The following is a 17545-nucleotide window of genomic DNA, read 5'->3' on the forward strand; positions in this document are numbered from 1 at the left end:
CTATCGATGGTTGAAGATGTAGTCGATGTCGATTGTCGTGGTGCCGGAAGCGGCGGTTTCTCCTTGCCCTGAGGAGCTGTAGAGGATCTTGGGGGTAGAGCTGGAGGTGGAGTGATGGTTCTATCACGCCGTGGTAGAGGAGGAGGTGGTGGTGGTGGTGGAGGAGACCCTTGGTCAGGTTCGGAATCCATCATTCTTGACAATGAATGATCTTGGGTCATCACTGACCTGTTCGGTAGCGGAGGGGGGGTATTGGCTCCATATTTCTGCTGTGTTGGCATGTTTTGTGCAGCTGAGAGCTGTCCTGCATCGGGCGCATCTGAATCTGGAGGTGCATTGCCTTTGTCCCTCCTCGAGATCGTACCGATAGTACTTATATCGATTTCTTCACGGGTAGCTAGCGAATTTGGGACACGCTGGGCCTCATGTGTAATAAACTCTTGATATTCCCTGGCTCGCGGTGAGCTTATCGTAGCATCAGTGGCGGCCCGGGACGGGGACCCTGATCTTGCCTTGGAGCCCGCAGCAGATCTATCCACAGCAAGTTTAGCTGCAATGCGCTGCGTGTTGTATTCTGGTCCTATTTTTGGCTGCGTCACTATGGTAGCATTTATGCTGGCTTTTCTATAGGCCGTTTGGTCGTTGTTCTGGGCCGAGGTTACAGTCTCCATAGACTCGGCAAGTTGTGGAACTCGAATTTTTCCTGCGGTAGAACCTCCGCCACTACTAGTTGGATGAGCAAAGAGCTGAATCCTGTCTTTCACAGCTGCCCCGGTATCTGTTGAAACAGGATGTTCATCATCACCCTCGTCAGTACCAGTACTGGCCCGATTGTGGGCTGCAGCGGCGTCCGCAATCAGAGCTGCTCGTCGAGCTCCATCATGGACAGCTCGCCCTGCTGGCTGCCTGGGCTGCGGTATCCTTCTCTCTGGGCTCCCGCTGTTCCGTGGCTGTTTTTGGCGTGTTTGTGATGCGAACGCCAGAGTTGCTCCTTGAAGGGCAGCGGAAGTGCTCGTTGTCCTTTTCCTGTAGTCCCCATTATCAGGATTTGAATTCGAACCATGCCCGGCCGCAGGACTTGAAGCCATTGGAATTCGGTGCCTCTGGCTAATCGAAGGGACAGGAAAAGAAGAGGTCGGAATTTGAGACCGAATTTGGCGAATGAGCACTAGTATGGAGGCAAAACGAGAGAAAAGAAAAAAAAAACAAATGAGCTGTCAGGTCGGGTTTACTCTTGACTTCCCAAGTGTCTGTTCTCAAAATATGATATGACAGCTCTATTCGCGGAGGCGATCAGACGGCGCTTGCTGCCTCATGTCCTAGCATTTTTGTAACTCGAAGAAGTTAGTTAGTAGATGGGGAGAGATCAATCTCTTGGCCAACCTGCCATCCATGGTCCCGCAGTCGGAACCCAAACATCGCCGTACATACTTCAAGTATAAATATTTTGGTTGATACGTTGGAGTTATCAGATGAGAGTTAGTTGTCCCCAAAAGGGACTTTCATTATGGCGCAGATATGCATGCTGCCATGTCTCACTTCAAGCTCATTGGTCAAGGGTGCAAAATGCCTCTATTCTTGCCAGCTAACGGCCGATGATATCAAATCGTGGTATGTGCCCAGTTCCGTAGTTATGAGTGGAAAGTCAACGGAAAAAGTAAGCTGGTCATATGAATAGGAAAAGAAACAGTAGGAAAGAAAGTATTACCGTATGGAGCATAAGTCACTAAATTCCGGGTCAGCCTTTGTAGATGTTTCTTTTTTTTTTCCCTCTTTCGGCGCAGCTTTGTTAGTCCAATGCGTTGGATCAAATCCTTTCGAAATGTCCATTAGCATGACAATCGTGATAGTGATTATAACTGTTCCCCGTTTCTGTACAAGGAGGGCAGCCGACAGGCAAATAATAGCGGTGATGGATTATCAAAGGACCCTTGGTGTATCCATTATCATATACGAAATCTCCCCATTCGGTAGACCCGTCCCTGAAGCCTGGTGTCCAGGGACCCTCCACCTGGCCAATCTGCCTTGTCAGTATGGACACTACTCGAGGCCCTCTTCCCCCCCTCCCCGACCCCCCTGTATTAAGTTATTGACTTGCAGCCGTTATTTCCCCGTCTTTCTTTGCAGACCTCTTTTCTCGGAAATACGCATGGAAGAAGAGCTTCTCCTCTCGTCTGCTGCCGGGCAACGAGAAAACAAGTAAGTTACCCCAGACATGAAACGCTAGTTGACGAGCAAGCGGCCCGCGTCGAGAGTTCAAAACTTAGCACCAGGAGAAAAGAAAAAGAAAGCATGACTCCACATAACATTGCAAGGAAGTTCATATCTGGACGTTATTCCAGTGATATGTCGTTGGAAAGGATGGAGTGAGATGGTACTCCGTATCATCAATCTGCTCAGGACAAGTCAGCAGTCCAGTAGACTACAGAGTAGTTAATGCAGCGTAGCTTTTTGTTATTTCAATGCTACCCAAGATACGGAGTAGCAAATGGTATTCAGCCTGTTAACCTAACTAGTTGGCTTGATAAGCTCGATGCGTTGGGTTGGTCTAAACTGGGGGGGCAATGGATGTGACAGATACACTGCAACCAGAAATTGACAATCCTTCTTGAGATACGAACTGTCGATGAAGGCCTCGTATTTGAGGATAGTTCTTCTAGTTGGAAGGAAGTTGCTGAAGTTGTTGACGGCGCGAAGGTTGATGTCGTTGTTAGACAGTTGAGATTGAAGTTAACAATTCCCTAAAAGAGCAAATGTAACTACAGCCCAGACCTCTCGCCTCCATTCAACGGTCACGATTTCAAGAACACTTAACAGCAGTATACTGTTCCATGAGTTGTTTGTTGTCTAATGGCCATGCTATTACATCTAGATTCGAAGTATATAGAGAACCGTTAACCTTGGAAGTAAAGGAACGAATGATACCTTTATATTTCCTTCCCTGGTTGTCAATTCTCTTGATATTAAGAGTCTATTTTATCTCACCAGTCTAGTTTGTCTTTCCTTAAGGTGGTTACCAGCTCTCCTAAAGGTCCATACCTCAGGAGCATTTCCCCGTTTTTGGGCATGCGGCTTCTGCGCAGAGCATCTCTCGCACTATAGGGAACGGACCATATTTTAAATTTGCTTCATTATCCAGGGACTTGAGGCTAAATATTATACATATTAATGGTGAAGTCTCCCACAAACGTCAGCATGGCAATTTAACAGTGCTAGAAGCAGTAACCCATATACTTCCAGAATTTCCGTTAGTCTTGCCCCCGCCACGCTCCATGGCTGCATCATTTTCAGGAAGAAATATTCCGAGCGAAAATAAAGAGAGGCAGTAAGATTAAAGGCACTCCTATTACGCATTAGCTAGCCACCGAGTGTATGAATCGATCATTTTTGACCGATCTCCCTATAATACAAGATAGCAACTCACGTTCCCCAGGTATACTTAGATAAAATACGGGATAGGAACAAGGCAGAGGTATAATGTAGTGGTAGCCTGGTAGTGAAATGTTATATAGGACAAAGGTTACCAGCTACTCGATCCAATAACCCTCATATGTTCCATATAGATGCTGGTTACTCGAATGACAGAGGCTGGGTCTTGCCAGAATCATCCGGAGGTTGTACACCGGCTTGCACTGGCTTGATTTTTTTCCTGTGAAAATTTTACTTGAACGACTGGTGAAGTTTGGTAACTGGTTATCATGCTTCTCCTTGATGGTTTTTCAAATAGCGTGAGCCTGAGGGCGATGCTCTATACCAGCTACCTTCATATGACATTTAGCCATATCGCTGGAGGTGGACTCATGGATATGGCAGCACCTTTCTCTAGAAGCTATACGTTTATCCAAAGGAAAGAGGTATATGTGTTTGCGAGGGCCGAGGGAACGCTGACATCGAGCCTTATAGAATTCAACCCAGAGAAAACTAAAGACTACGGCAGAAGCCGTCATCAAGTTGGACAGCCATGACGGAACGACAATGGGAAAGCTTATGGAGCCGAATATAAGGTATTATCCGTCGAACCTTCGGGTGAGACATGTGGTTTTTGGCTAGTTCGTGGCAAGGCGGAGACAGAAGAAAGCACTTTGCGGCCGCCAGTTGAGATCCATGGGGTGTTCACACCAGGAGCCACCTAGACGTCATTATCAGGGGAAACAGAAACCACGGTCCGCCATGGAGTGCAACCTCGACTAGGTACTCCGAGGTTTGACTACCATCACCGGGTACGTCTCACTCTGGCGCATCGGAAATGCACAGTGCTGACATGCTCTATGCAGGGCGCCAATGGTTGAGTTGCTTAGGGTAGGTCGGAGCCAAAGGTATCATACAGTGACTAGGAATGATGAGTTGCTTCTCATTCAGTCTTCCTTTGCCATGTCTACCGTCTCCGTACTAGTTAAAGACAAGGCGTTAACGCCGCAAAACAGATAACAACCAAATAGGCACCTTGACCCCGTACTGTCATGAGTATTCATCTGGTTGAATTCGCTTTCGATGTCGACGTGTGTTTGCCACCAGCCTGATGGCAAGTGGCCGTCTAGGACAGGGTAAATAGAGGCCAGTGATCCTTGAACATGTACGGAGTACTTTAGCGGACACCAGGCAGTCAATGTAGATATAAATAAACAGCCATCAGTTCAACGCTGGCTAACTAGTCGACTAGTCGGCGATCTCTGAGCCAAACGCCTCTTCCTCGTCTCTTCTCCTGAACAACTCGTTGGGGAAGAAAAAGAACAGCGGCCAACGCGAAGTCCTCGTCTTTCATCCCCCCTTTTTTGCTCCGTTGTTTCTTTTTGCCTTTTGACTTAGTTAAATAAGTGGGGGTCGACAAGGGCAGTGAGTTGGAGGATTACTGTTAAACAAACACATGTTGGAGAGCCGAGCAGAGCGAGGAGACGGGCAAATCTTGGGGTTTCAACATCAGCGAAAAGAAAAAAAGCGACCAGAGCATCCCATAACTAATTAACACCCCGGAGAAGTCGTGCTTGCAAGATGTCCTGGAATATCACAAAGAGTACGGGAACAGTCCCCCCGGTCTTTTCTGGTGATGCTAATCTGCTGTCCCTTTAGAGCTGAAAGAGACCCATCTGAGCGCCCTCTCCAACCTCTCCAGCTCCCTAGCTTCGAGTAAGGACAAAGATGCTCCTACAACGCCTACGGTGAGCAGTGCCAGCTCTACCAAGGAAGGCGGACCAGCTCCAGATACGAATACGTCGAAACCAGGCATTCTCGTCGTCACTCTCTACGAAGGACGTGGGTTTTCCCTGCCAGAACAGTATCGAGAGGCCTTCGCTTCACACCACCGTACCAACAGCAGCACCGGAGGCGTGGCCGGTTCTACACAACAGAGCTCACTTGCAGTAGGTCGGGGTAATGGCTCTAATAGGCCACAGACTTCTGGAGGTGGCTTCACGGGCATCCCAACGAACCACGGAAGGATATCCCGGAAATACATGCCATACGCACTGCTAGACTTTGATAAGCTTCAGGTCTTCATCAACTCCATAGACGGCAGTCCTGAGAATCCTGTTTGGGCCGGTTCCAGCACTCAGTACAAGTTTGACGTCTCACGTGTTGCTCAGCTCACTGTGCACATGTACCTTCGAAACCCCAATGCTGCACCGGGATCTGGCCGGAGCCAGGATATTTTCCTAGGTGTTGCTCAGATTAGCCCCCAATTCGACGGGCCTTACCGTGAGGTTGAATGGATTGACTTGCAGTACGGTACCGGCAAGCTTCAGATCGGCTGGGAATATGTTGAAACCCAAACGAATAAACTGAACGTTGACGATTTTGAATTGCTCAAGGTCGTAGGCAAGGGCAGTTTTGGTAAAGTCATGCAGGTTCGAAAGAAAGATACCCATCGAATTTACGCCATGAAGATTATCCGAAAAGCAAAGATCATATCCCGCCAGGAAGTGACACATACTCTTGCTGAGCGTTCCGTCCTTGCTCAGATAAACAACCCATTCATTGTGCCCCTTAAATTTACATTCCAGTCCCCTGAGAAGCTCTATTTTATCCTGGCCTTTGTCAACGGAGGAGAATTATTCTACCATCTAACCAAGGAGCAGCGTTTTGACATTAATCGTTCCCGCTTCTATACTGCCGAGCTACTATGTGCTCTCGAATGTCTGCACGGCTTCAACGTTATCTACCGCGACTTGAAGCCTGAGAACATCCTTCTGGACTACCAAGGCCATATTGCTCTTTGTGACTTCGGGCTCTGCAAGCTTGAGATGAAAGACGAGGATGAGACACACACCTTCTGCGGAACACCAGAATATTTGGCTCCGGAGCTTCTTACTGGTCACGGATACAACAAGACTGTGGACTGGTGGACCCTAGGCGTCTTATTGTATGAAATGCTTACTGGTCTTCCACCGTTCTACGCTGAAGATACGAACGAGATGTACCGCAAAATTCTATCTGATCCTCTCACCTTCCCAAGCCATGATATCGTTCCAGCCACTGCAAAAGATCTCCTAACTAAACTTCTTAACCGAGAACCTTCTGAGCGACTGGGAGCCAACGGTTCAGCTGAAATTAAAGCTCACCCGTTCTTCCATGCAATCGACTGGAGGAAGTTGCTACAACGAAAGTATGAACCGGCTTTTAAACCCAACGTAGTAAGTTCCACCCTTAACCCCCTAGTCTGACCTACATCATACCTAACTATTTCTCAAAAGGCTGATGCTCTTGATACCGCAAACTTCGATGTTCAATTCACATCTGAACCAGCCCAGGACTCTTTCGTGGATGATCCCGTTCTCTCCCAGACAATGCAAAACCAGTTCGCTGGGTTCAGTTATAACCGGCCTATTGCCGGCTTGAATGATGCGGGTGGCAGTATAAAAGACCCTTCGTTTATAGACAATGTGCAAGACTAAAGTTCATTTGCACTGTTTAAATGGTGTTTCATTTGTACCTTGGACATGGCAGCACTGGTCGGTCATATCTTGACATTTCGTATTTTAGATGCAGGAGCACATTCAGCATATCAATCTTTTTTGGCACTAGTGACCAACTGTTGATTTTTTTTTCTTTTTCTTGGCTTTTGCTGAAAAACAAACAATTCATTTGTACCTGAAGTTATCCTTTTAACTCATCCTATTAATGTTGTTGAATCAAGGTGATTGCCTCAGCATTGTTGACCGAGAGAGTCGCTGATAATGTGCTATTTTTAGCTCTGACGTCAGATCACGTGCAAGGGCGTGCAGTTCGTGTCTGCCTAGAATCCCGAGACTCCAACATCTCGCGTAAAGAAAGCCCAAAACATCCCATTCTTTCTGGGCTCGATCAGCCAGACGAGTGGCTGTATTGAGTCTGTTCTATCTTCATTTGCGCATATATTCGGTCACTTCGATACCCTTATATGTCATGGAGCTGAACCCAGGTGGTGCCACTAGGGAGACGGAAAAGGAGCTTGACGAAAAGTATGATACCCGTCAAGCCATGTTATCGAAGAGCTAACGATCCTATAATGATACTAATTTTATTCTTGAATAAGATACCCAAATAGACCACGTAACCACGGACAAACTCTTCCTTTTCATGACTTGTTCATATCACTCTTTAACCCTCTCAACGATCTCAAAAAGAAGCCTGCAGGACCTCCCACGGCGCGAAGGAAGGCAGGGCCTCATGGGCGTGACAACCTCTCACCACACGAGTTGCGTCGTAGTGTGATTGAACGCTTCATCTCGCGATGGCGACAACAAGTCGGTAATGACTTTTTCCCAGCATTCCGCCTTATTGTCCCCGAGAAAGATCGTGACCGTGCCATGTATGGATTGAAAGAAAAGGCTATTGGCAAATTGCTAATCAAAGTCATGAAGATTGACAAAAATTCTGAAGATGGTTACAATCTTCTAAACTGGAAACTTCCGGGGCAAAGGGCTGCAACCGCAATGACAGGGGATTTTGCCGGTCGCTGCTTCGAAGTCATCTCCAAGCGTCCCTTGAGAACGGAGGTGGGTGATATGTCTATAGCCGATGTTAACTCTCGGCTTGATGATTTGGCTGTCGCTTCCAAGGAGGATGAGCAGCTACCCATCCTAGCTGAATTCTATCGGCGGATGAACCCAGAAGAGATGATGTGGCTGATCAGAATCATTTTACGGCAAATGAAAGTTGGTGCTACCGAGCGTACATTCTTCGAAATATGGCATCCAGATGCGGAAAGCCTTTTCAATATTTCTAGTAGTCTTCGTCGAGTATGCTGGGAGTTATACCTACCAAGTATTCGCCTTGAAGCGGATGAAGCTCGTGTCACTCTAATGCAATGCTTCCAGCCCCAGCTTGCTCAATTTCAAATGCACTCCTTTCAAAAGATAATTGAAAGGATGAGGTTGGCTGAAGATGATCCTGAGTTTTGGATTGAAGAGAAGCTCGACGGCGAGCGCATGCAGCTTCATATGGAGACGAACGACTCTATACCCGGCGGAAAGAGATTTGAACTTTGGTCAAGAAAAGCTAAAGAATATACATATTTATATGGAAATGGGTTTTATGATGATAATGGATCTCTAACGAGACATTTGAAGAATGCTTTTGCTGATGGAGTTGGAAGCATTATCCTTGATGGAGAGATGATCACCTGGGATCCAGAACAAGACGCCCCCGTACCATTTGGTACGCTTAAGACGGCCGCCCTAGCAGAGCAACGAAATCCATTTTCTGCAAGTGGCCATCGTCCCCTATTCCGGATATTTGATATCGTTTACCTCAATGGTAAACCCCTGACGAGATATACACTTCGGGACAGGCGTCGAGCGCTAGAAGCGAGTGTAGTTCCGGTTCATCGGCGTTTTGAAATTCACCCCTATGAAGTTGGCAAAAGTGCGAGTGATATTGAGCCTCTACTTCGGAAGGTAGTAGCAGAGGCCTCTGAGGGACTTGTCTTGAAGAACCCGAACTCACCATATCGCCTCAACGAACGCAACGATGACTGGATGAAGGTAAAGCCAGACTACATGACTGAATTTGGAGAATCGCTGGATTGTATTGTAGTGGGCGGCTATTATGGCTCTGGTAAAAGGGGCGGAAATATCTCAAGTTACCTCTGCGGCCTTAGGGTTGACGATACGCATGCCGAGGACGGGGCTAATCCGATGAAATGCTATTCCTTCTGCAAAGTTGGAGGAGGATTTACAGCAGCAGATTATGCAAACATTCGTCACCATACCCATGGCAAATGGCATGACTGGAATCCAAAAAAGCCGCCTACTGAATATATAGAACTTGCAGGCGGTGATGCACAACATGAACGCCCTGATGTCTGGATCAAACCCGATGATTCAGTTGTTGTATGCGTTAAGGCAGCAGCTGTTACACCTAGTGATCAATTTCGACTAGGCCTAACAGTTCGGTTCCCTCGGTTCAAACGGCTAAGGATGGACAAGGACTGGCAGAGTGCGTTGTCTGTCCAGGAATTTATGGACCTAAAGGCCGGGGCTGAGCAGGAAAAGAAAGAAAAGGACTTTCAAGTGGATAACTCCCGCAGGAAGCAGACCAAAAGGAGTAAGAAGAAAGAACTCACTGTTGCCGGCTCCGGCGAGGCAAATGTTGCCTATGTTGGGAGGAAGACCCATATTTTTGATGGGCTTTCGTTCTGTGAGTAAAAAAAAGAAGAAAAAAAAAAAAAATACGGCCTCTTGAGGTGAATTTTGCTAATATTCCTATAGTTGTCATGACCGAGTCCGTGAAGCCAATGAAGAAATCCAAAGCTGACCTGGAGCAGCTGATCAAGGCAAACGGAGGAAAGATATACCAAACAAATACCGCGGTAAAAGACACCTATTGCATCGCAGACAGAAGTATGTGAATGATTATTTATCTCTCAATTATCTATTAATGCTGATATGGTCAAGGAACCGTAAAGGTGGCATCATTGCAGAAGTCTGGCCTTGAGAACGTTATTCGACCTTGTTGGATTTTTGATTGCATCAACCAAAACGAACACGATACTGGGAAAGACGGCGTTCTGCTTCCTCTAGAGCCACGGTGAGTTGCTTTGAATCAATCTGTTTTATAGGGGTGAATGTTACTAACATCATGTGCAGGCCTATGTTCTTCACTAAAGAAGATCAAAAGGAGGAAATCAGCAATAACGTCGACAAATATGACGACAGCTTTGCCAGAGACACCAATATAGCGGAACTTACAGAGGTAACTATCCTCATTAGAGTGTCTTCAGCTCCTAGCAATACTAAGTTTCCTTTAGATCCTACACAAGATGGATGTTACATCAGCTATATCTAGAGAAGAAAGACTAGACATCATGTCCGATCTTACTGTAGATGGAGATCAAGGCTCCGTCCATAGTTATGTAGAGGGATGGCTTTTCAAAAGCCTGACAATATTCTTTGCCCCCTGCAGTCATCTGCCCAGTGTTCCCGGAAAGCCCTGTGTCGATGGGTTGTCGATGCGTCAGCAATTGGCTCGAAACATTACCATTTTTACAGGAGCCACCGTGACGGACCAGCAGAAGAATAATTGGATCACCCACGTTATTGTTGATCCCTCAGAAGATCGGGATCCGGAGACCGGCAAACCCAAAAACTACTCTACTCTGAGGTCAGGGTTTGCAAGCCGCCGCGCCATTCCTCATTTTGTGACAGTCCAGTGGGTTGAAGAATGTTGGAAAGAAAAGACACTGGTTGATGAAGAGCGTACGTATTCCATGCCAGCCATTGCTCTCTCTCTGACAGGGCCCTGCTAATAAAGTCTACGTAGGTTTTTCTGCACCAAAATAAGCCAATGAATACGGTAGTTATCATGAGTTTCTTAACTTTACAGAAAACTTCGAATCGACCTCTAAAATATATAGACTATGACGATGAAAGGATTAATGAGGGAAAGCATGAAATTAATGTGAAGTTTGGGTGCTCTGCAGTTCTATTTTCCCACACACTAACTTATGTTTCACTGGGCTCGTAAGTTTGTCCCCTTGATTGCCCAAAGCAACGCTTGTTGGGGACAGACAGAAAACTGCTCAGTCAGTCACCAGGGTGTCTTTCTATTACTATTCCATAGAGTCAGTCCTATTAGCATCACGTTCGTAGAAAAAGCCAGTCTAAGGTGGCCAACGTGCGGCGTTAGGAATCTGATATCAACGTTTCTCCCGTGACTGAGAGTCCCTGCATCCATTCTGCATACTCCTTCCTGATCTTCCGTTGCTGCGCACAATTGCCATAACTAATGAACCCGATGATTGGCTACCGTTTGATCACAGAGCTATATCCATATCCCTGACCGTCGTATTCTCGGACAACCTGGAGGCTGAGGGGGAAGATAGTTAGCTCACCGCGACAGCCTCGCAGACGGGCCAGTCCTCCTCTTCTAACCCGCCCAGCCCTCGGATATGTCTAAGGTGGTGATGTAGTTGCATGTAACTGCCTGGCCGGTTCGCCTTTCGATATCGACCGGCGCTGTCTGGGAGAAGCGCGGAACCTGGCCCTGGTAGAGGTACCTCACACAGGGCTATTCCCAAGGAAGCTCAGGGACTCGTGCTTCAGATCTGATAATAGCAAGCTCAACGAAGGCCCGTCTTTGGCCTTTTTCATTCGTGCGAAGCCGCAGTAGTCGAGGTGGCGTTGTTGCTCTTGCATCGACCCTAATCCACCCGTCCGTCTTTGCTCCCCCATATAAAGGTCCGCTGATAGTTATAGCATGCGACTAATTAACCGCTCCTCTGCATCTTCTCTCTCTCCTCTTCCTCACCCCCCTCTAGTGTGCCATTAATGACAGACTGGCAGGCTTTGCTTTTCGCTTGGCCTCGTCTCTGGTAGCCAATTGCTGGGAGACTCGGACTGAATGTGAGTTTCTGAGCCAGGGGTGCTAATTTGACATACATAAGAAGCCAGAAGAAGACTCCCGTCTTGTGACTATAGTCTGCTGCTCTGCTCTTTAAACTGCTAGACGCCCTCCACCCGCTACCTCTCTGCCTTGAATAAATGCTGACATTGACGGTGGCCGCTTGTAGTCGAACTGTTCCGGACAAAAAGTTGACTGTGTTTAACTATGTTCTTCATCCCTCACGCGCCGTGGCTTGACATTGCTGTATAGAAAAAGGCCCTCCTCTTCCTTCAAACCCTCCCTCTTCGAGAGCTGTATCCCCTTCGGTTTCGTTTTTCAACCTCTCCACCGTTCATCCGCCTGGATACGGCTTCATTCATACTGTTACTTTCACATGGCGGAAGATACTGTTGCAGAGGGGGCTGCAGAAACGTCAGCATTGCAATCTCAGCCGTATCAGGCAGCGAAGACGAAGCGAGGGAAGGGAAAGGGCAAGGAGAAGAAGGATAAAGATGATAGCACTCCTCCGGTCAAGAGACGATGCGTATCGACTGCGTGTATCGCGTGTCGCAAGCGGAAATCAAAGGTCTGTCTACCTATCATCGCATCAAGATGAATTCAATATATTTACTGACCTGCGCTCTGTCTTTCGGTCGTTTATAGTGTGATGGAAACACCCCCAGCTGTGCTGCTTGCTCTTCTGTCTACCATACTCCATGTACGCATTCTCCTTCACGGGGCTACTTGGTTATCTAGTTGCAGTTAATGACGTCTTTCAAATAACTAAAGGCGTATATGACCCAAATTCGGACCACCGGCGCAAAGGAGTATACAAACAAGACATCGACAACCTTAGGAACCGCAACACCACCCTACAGACGTTGGTGCAGGCGATCCTAACATACGATGAAGAAGATGTTCCCGATCTCGTGCGGCAGATACGCGCTGCAGAAGACCTCGAAGTGGTTGCTGAATCTATATTGAAACGGCAAAAGCAGCTGGGTCCTGCAGCAAGCGATAATAAAGGCACGTCTACTGGAGCAGAATCCCCCTTCAGTGATGTTCCCCAATTTGAGTCAGAACTTATTGGCAAGATAAGTGAACTAAGGCTTGATGGTGCTGTGAAGTATGTGGGGGGGACATCAAACCTGATATTCCTGCCTGAGCTCTCGGAAGATGATGAACTATACTCGGAAGCAGAATCTCCTGAAGCCAAACCAGATTTGAAGGACAGCGTCAACTCGTGGACTACTGTAACGGAAAACAAGGAGCTTATCCGGCATCTTCTCACCATGTATTTCACCTGGCATTATGCCTATTTCACAACCCTGTCCAAGGAGCTGTTTTACCGTGACTTCATAGCAGGCCGTCCCAGCCAGTATTGTTCTGCATTGCTTGTCAATGCAATGCTAGCACTGGGATGCCATTTCAGTGCCTGGCCAGCCTCTCGAGAGGACCCGAACGACTCGTCCACCGCCGGAGACCACTTTTTCAAGGAAGCAAAACGGTTAATTCTGGAGAATGATGAGCATACGAAAGCAAAACTATGTACGGTCCAAGCTCTTGCCCTCATGTCAGTCAGAGAGGCTGGATGTGGCCGAGAGGGCTCTGGATGGGTTTATAGTGGAATGAGCTTTCGTATGGCTTATGATCTTGGGCTAAATGTGGATTCAGCTGGCATGGGTTCTTATAACCTTACAGCAGAGGATATCGATGCCCGTAGGGTTACATTCTGGGGCTGTTTCTTGTTTGATAAGTACGTCTTTTCTAAGCTTCTGTTTTCCTCTTTTATGGGAGAGCATACACTAACATAAGCAGATGCTGGTCTAACTACCTTGGTCGCCAGCCCCAACTGTGTGGACCCCATATCACAGTCCCAAAATTTGATGTATTCCCTAAGGAAGACTCGGAAATCTGGTCACCATATACGGATTCCGGCATTTCAGACGACTACAGCCAACCCTCAAGGACAAGAGCCGTAGCCCTGCAAATTTCCAAACTTTGTGAGATCAGTAATGACCTGCTAGCTGCATTTTATAATACGGGACCGCCAAAGCAGATTGCTAAGCAAGAAGAGCTGAGGCGGTTGACCCAGCTGCACACTCGTTTGGAGGCATGGCGTAAAGCACTTCCTCCGGAAATGGAACCAAAAGATGGCCAATTACCCCAGGTCCTTCTGATGCAGTATGTTATCCACCAACGTCAAGAAATTTCTCCCTATCTATTTACTAACGGTTTCAATAGTATGTTCTTCCAATTACTATTTATACACCTTTACCGTCCATTTTTGAAATATACCAAGTCCACTTCCCCATTGCCAGCGCATGTTTCTCCTAGGAAATTATGTACCCAAGGAGCCTCTGTTATCTCAAAATTGTTACGTCTATACAAACGTACGTACGGGTTACGTCAGATTTGCAACATCGCTGTATACATCGCCCATTCGGCATGCACAATTCATCTCCTTAACCTACCCGATAAGTCCGCCAGGCGGGACATCGCACATGGCCTGAAGCATTTGGAAGAAATTGCCGAAAGTTGGCTCTGTGCACGAAGAACTCTACGGATCCTGGATCTGCTATCAAAGAGGTGGAAAGTCGAACTTCCGGAGGAAGCGTTATCTGTAATCGAGCGATCTCGGGCCAGATTCGGGTCCACCAGCTCTTGGGAACAGATGCAATCGCCTTCATCATCGGGAGCATCACCGAAACCACATGACCGCGTTCAGGCATCAGAACAACCAATGCATACCCCAACACATGAACCCGCCAAATCATCAACGGTGTCTGCGGTGATGAATACTCAAGCCACATCCCACACTTCTACATATTCCGCGCCAGTTCAGATTCCTCAAGAAGATGTTACCCAACTTCAATCGTCTGTTTCCACAGAGCAACGCCCTGCAGAACATGAAATGCCCTCCAAGAATAACGAATATTCAGCCAAACAGAAATTACCAACAGTGCCGCAACCTCCCATGAACACTACCCCAAGCCTTGGTAATGATATCGCTATGGGTCTTCCTCAATCTCCAACGTTTATAGACTCTGACAAGCTAGTCCAAGCCAGCCAAAACTGGTGGCTGAAGGACCAGAACGCCCTCGCTATAGGCATGGACAATTGGTCTAGTAGCTGGGGTACTCCAAATGAAGGCCCTGGTAACACCATGGACTACCCAACCTCAGGCAGCAACTCTATTCCCCCAATAGAGGCCACTGATGCTTACACAACCCATGCCCAGCAACCCATGCATATCGAAGGACTCCCCCCAACTGCCGCGGCTCTTGGACTCTCCCATCCAATCACTTCCGCTGGGACCTATAATACGGAATTCCTCGCATCTCAAACCAACCCCACCCACCCAAATATCGCAAATTACATGCCTCAGCGGGGTGATGGAGAATATTCTGAGCAAGGAGACATGTTCTACTAATCGTTGGTGATGATCTCCATTTGACGAGGGCGTCTTATGACTTATCCGCTGTCGCATAAATAGCTTTTTGAATATATAAATATATATATATATATATACACAACATATACCCTAAACTTGATTTTCAGCATCTATACCCCTATTTTTACCTTTATGCATTTGCTTTATAACTCACTCCCCCTGCTTATAGCGTATTCGCTAATCTTTACTTCTCTCTTTACATTACACTTAGGGCATTCTGCAGGTACTCTTCAGTACTACCATGCCTAATCACCAGCATGGTTTAGCTGGCTGGATTATGTCTGTTGTCTACAGCATAACTAGGAGTTCTTGATAAAGGTGGGTATGTCGCTTAAATATTTTATCCATTAAGTTACTGGCGTGAGACTGAAAACTGTCTGGTTTTTACGTTATCGAGAAAATTATATGGCAAAATAGTTACAGACAGCATCATAGTTCTAACGCGTTGTTTGACTTAGATAATGAATAGTAAGACTGTTTCCTATAGATTTTTTCATGGCTCAGTAGTACCTTCGTGTAATTATCTTACATAGCGTACTCCGAGGCGATGGTTAGTCAATTGGCATGCTCCATTAAAACTGTAAACGCTATAAAACAGACTGCATCAACGTAATCAATAAAAAGGGGTTAATCACTATCCAACAGAGGATTATGTATGTTAGCTGGTGGTCTCCAATGTTCAAAGTTGGGTAATAATAAAACATATTCATACCAAGAAGTAATCAGCAACAGGTTTCTTAGCCGGCATTCCACGGGTATCTTGAGGAGCAGCATCAAACACCCTATACCGTCTCCCAGGGCCAGGAACCCTCTTCGCATCAAGCATCCCAGCGCGGCCACCGAGGCTACGCCCATAATCACCATTACTCCGTGCAATGGTGCCTCCATTACTTGCATCTTCGCCTAGCTCAAGTATAGCTGCCACATTTCCACATCTGTAGCAATAGTTCGGAGCTGACCATACGGTGACGATGCCGCCGTCAAACATCTCTTTGAAGCCTTCCATGACAAGTTGGTGAGCACGCGCAATTAGGGATAGATCGTTTTTGTAGCTGAAATGCTTGACGATATCTGCTCCGAATAAGAAGCCTGCTCCGCGCGGACTTAGGCCCCAACCTTCAATTTCATCCGGATCTGACCAGAGGAGATCACACATAGCCCCTTCATGAGGAACTTCCTGTTTTCGGTCAATGAGCCGAATTTTATCAACACTATCTACCAAAGGGGAAAGGCCGCCATGAACACAGAGTACTGCTCCGGTATTGCTGGACATACTGCCCAGACTGTCTCCGGTAGCACCAGTCCCCGCAGGCCCAGTACGAGCAGGCGTGTTGCTAGGAATGGATGATATGTCTCTCGGCGGTGAGACGTCTCTGATATCATGTGCAATATTATTGGAACCCCGACTCCTCTTTCTGTAGGAGGCGAGCGTGACTTCACCCTTTGAGTTCAACACTTCAATCTCCAGTTCATCATCATCATCTATTGCCGAATTCAAAGAAGACTGGGTATCTTGCTGTTCTCCTACAGCGCCAGGCTGAGCTACCACTGGGCCCGAAGACGACAACTCTGTGCTTGCTCCCAAAACCAAGGCACCCAACGCTAAATAATCAAATACTTCACAACAGTACCGCCAGACATTGGCATTGCCGTATTTCCTAATGCATTCGTCGTAAAATCCGTAAACGGTCGTAATTTGTCTCGATTCATGGTTACCCCGGATGAGTGTCATGCGATCTGGGTACCGAACCTTGAGGCAGAGTAGGAGGAGGAAAGATTCGAGAGAATAGAAGCCACGGTCGACAAAGTCGCCCATGAATAAGTAGTTGGTATCGGGCACGTCACCCCCAACGCGGAAAAGTTCCATTAAATCATGGAATTGGCCATGGATATCCCCACAGATAGTAACAGGTGCATCAACTGAAACGACATTTCCCTCTTCAATTAATATCTCTCTAGCTTTGTAGCAGAGCTCTCGCACTTGGTATTCGGGGATAGGGCGACAGGAGCGCAGCTGCGCAATGGCTCTAGAAGGGGAAAAAGAGAAAAGCAAAGTCAGTAGAGGTGAACAAAGCGTTAGGCGGGTAAAAGGCCGATATACTTGTCTAGGTCGCTCATCTGTCAGGCGAGGACCGCACAAACACCCCCCGTGTGACTCTCCAACGGCGTCTATTTATTTTCTGACAGCTGCCCTAGCGCTGAAGGCTTTCCGATCCTCGTCCCCTATTCTTGTGCCCTGTAGGGGGTGGCTGACGATATCACGAGGGGGGTGGTTTCAGGACTTGAATTTTGCTA

At 47.2% G+C, this 17545-nt stretch overlaps 6 protein-coding genes across 7 annotated transcripts in view; 4 read left to right on the forward strand and 2 right to left on the reverse strand.

Annotated features, from left to right (window-relative positions):
- TERG_06331 (uncharacterized protein) overlaps positions 1-2051 on the reverse strand; it is a gene marked incomplete at its 3' end in the record, with an annotated part of 3067 nt that extends 1016 nt beyond the window's left edge. The window contains exon 1 of the mRNA XM_047748596.1: positions 229-2051. Coding sequence (XP_047604581.1) covers positions 229-1088 — 860 coding nt within the window. The 5' untranslated portion in view covers positions 1089-2051. The remainder of the gene's footprint in view (positions 1-228) is intronic.
- A 2938-nt stretch (positions 2052-4989) lies between these two features.
- On the forward strand, positions 4990-6887 carry TERG_06332 (AGC/AKT protein kinase; the record flags this gene model as incomplete). Its single annotated transcript, XM_003233291.1, has 3 exons — positions 4990-5011; positions 5068-6626; positions 6687-6887. The coding sequence occupies 3 exons, from the start codon at positions 4990-4992 to the stop codon at positions 6885-6887; spliced, it is 1782 nt and encodes a 593-aa protein (XP_003233339.1).
- An 894-nt stretch (positions 6888-7781) lies between these two features.
- TERG_06333 (uncharacterized protein) lies at positions 7782-10720 on the forward strand (the record flags this gene model as incomplete). The annotated part of the gene is made up of 5 exons (XM_003233292.2): positions 7782-9612; positions 9684-9815; positions 9870-10002; positions 10062-10167; positions 10223-10720. 5 exons carry the CDS (start codon positions 7782-7784, stop codon positions 10718-10720), a joined length of 2700 nt encoding a protein of 899 aa, XP_003233340.2.
- Positions 10721-12190: 1470 nt separating this feature from the next.
- Positions 12191-12412, forward strand: TERG_12398 (uncharacterized protein; the record flags this gene model as incomplete). The annotated part of the gene is made up of 1 exon (XM_047751360.1): positions 12191-12412. The coding sequence occupies one exon, from the start codon at positions 12191-12193 to the stop codon at positions 12410-12412; it is 222 nt and encodes a 73-aa protein (XP_047606873.1).
- A 100-nt stretch (positions 12413-12512) lies between these two features.
- On the forward strand, positions 12513-15229 carry TERG_12399 (uncharacterized protein; the record flags this gene model as incomplete). The annotated part of the gene is made up of 2 exons (XM_047751361.1): positions 12513-13552; positions 13615-15229. The coding sequence occupies 2 exons, from the start codon at positions 12513-12515 to the stop codon at positions 15227-15229; spliced, it is 2655 nt and encodes an 884-aa protein (XP_047606874.1).
- Positions 15230-15881: 652 nt separating this feature from the next.
- On the reverse strand, positions 15882-17368 carry TERG_06335 (serine/threonine-protein phosphatase 4 catalytic subunit B; the record flags this gene model as incomplete). 2 transcript variants are annotated; one of them, XM_047750159.1, is made up of 3 exons in its annotated part: positions 15882-15884; positions 15963-17277; positions 17352-17368. In XM_047750159.1, 3 exons carry the CDS (start codon positions 17366-17368, stop codon positions 15882-15884), a joined length of 1335 nt encoding a protein of 444 aa, XP_047606875.1. The 2 variants fall into 2 exon arrangements, with proteins under 2 accessions (XP_047606875.1, XP_003233342.1); XM_003233294.1 differs by lacking the exon at positions 15882-15884 and having other exon boundaries at positions 15957-17277.
- Between the last annotated feature and the right edge of the window lie 177 nt (positions 17369-17545).

Source organism: Trichophyton rubrum (genome assembly GCF_000151425.1).
Source record: "Trichophyton rubrum CBS 118892 genomic scaffold supercont2.7, whole genome shotgun sequence".
In the NCBI taxonomy this organism is placed as follows: Eukaryota; Fungi; Ascomycota; class Eurotiomycetes; order Onygenales; family Arthrodermataceae; genus Trichophyton; species Trichophyton rubrum.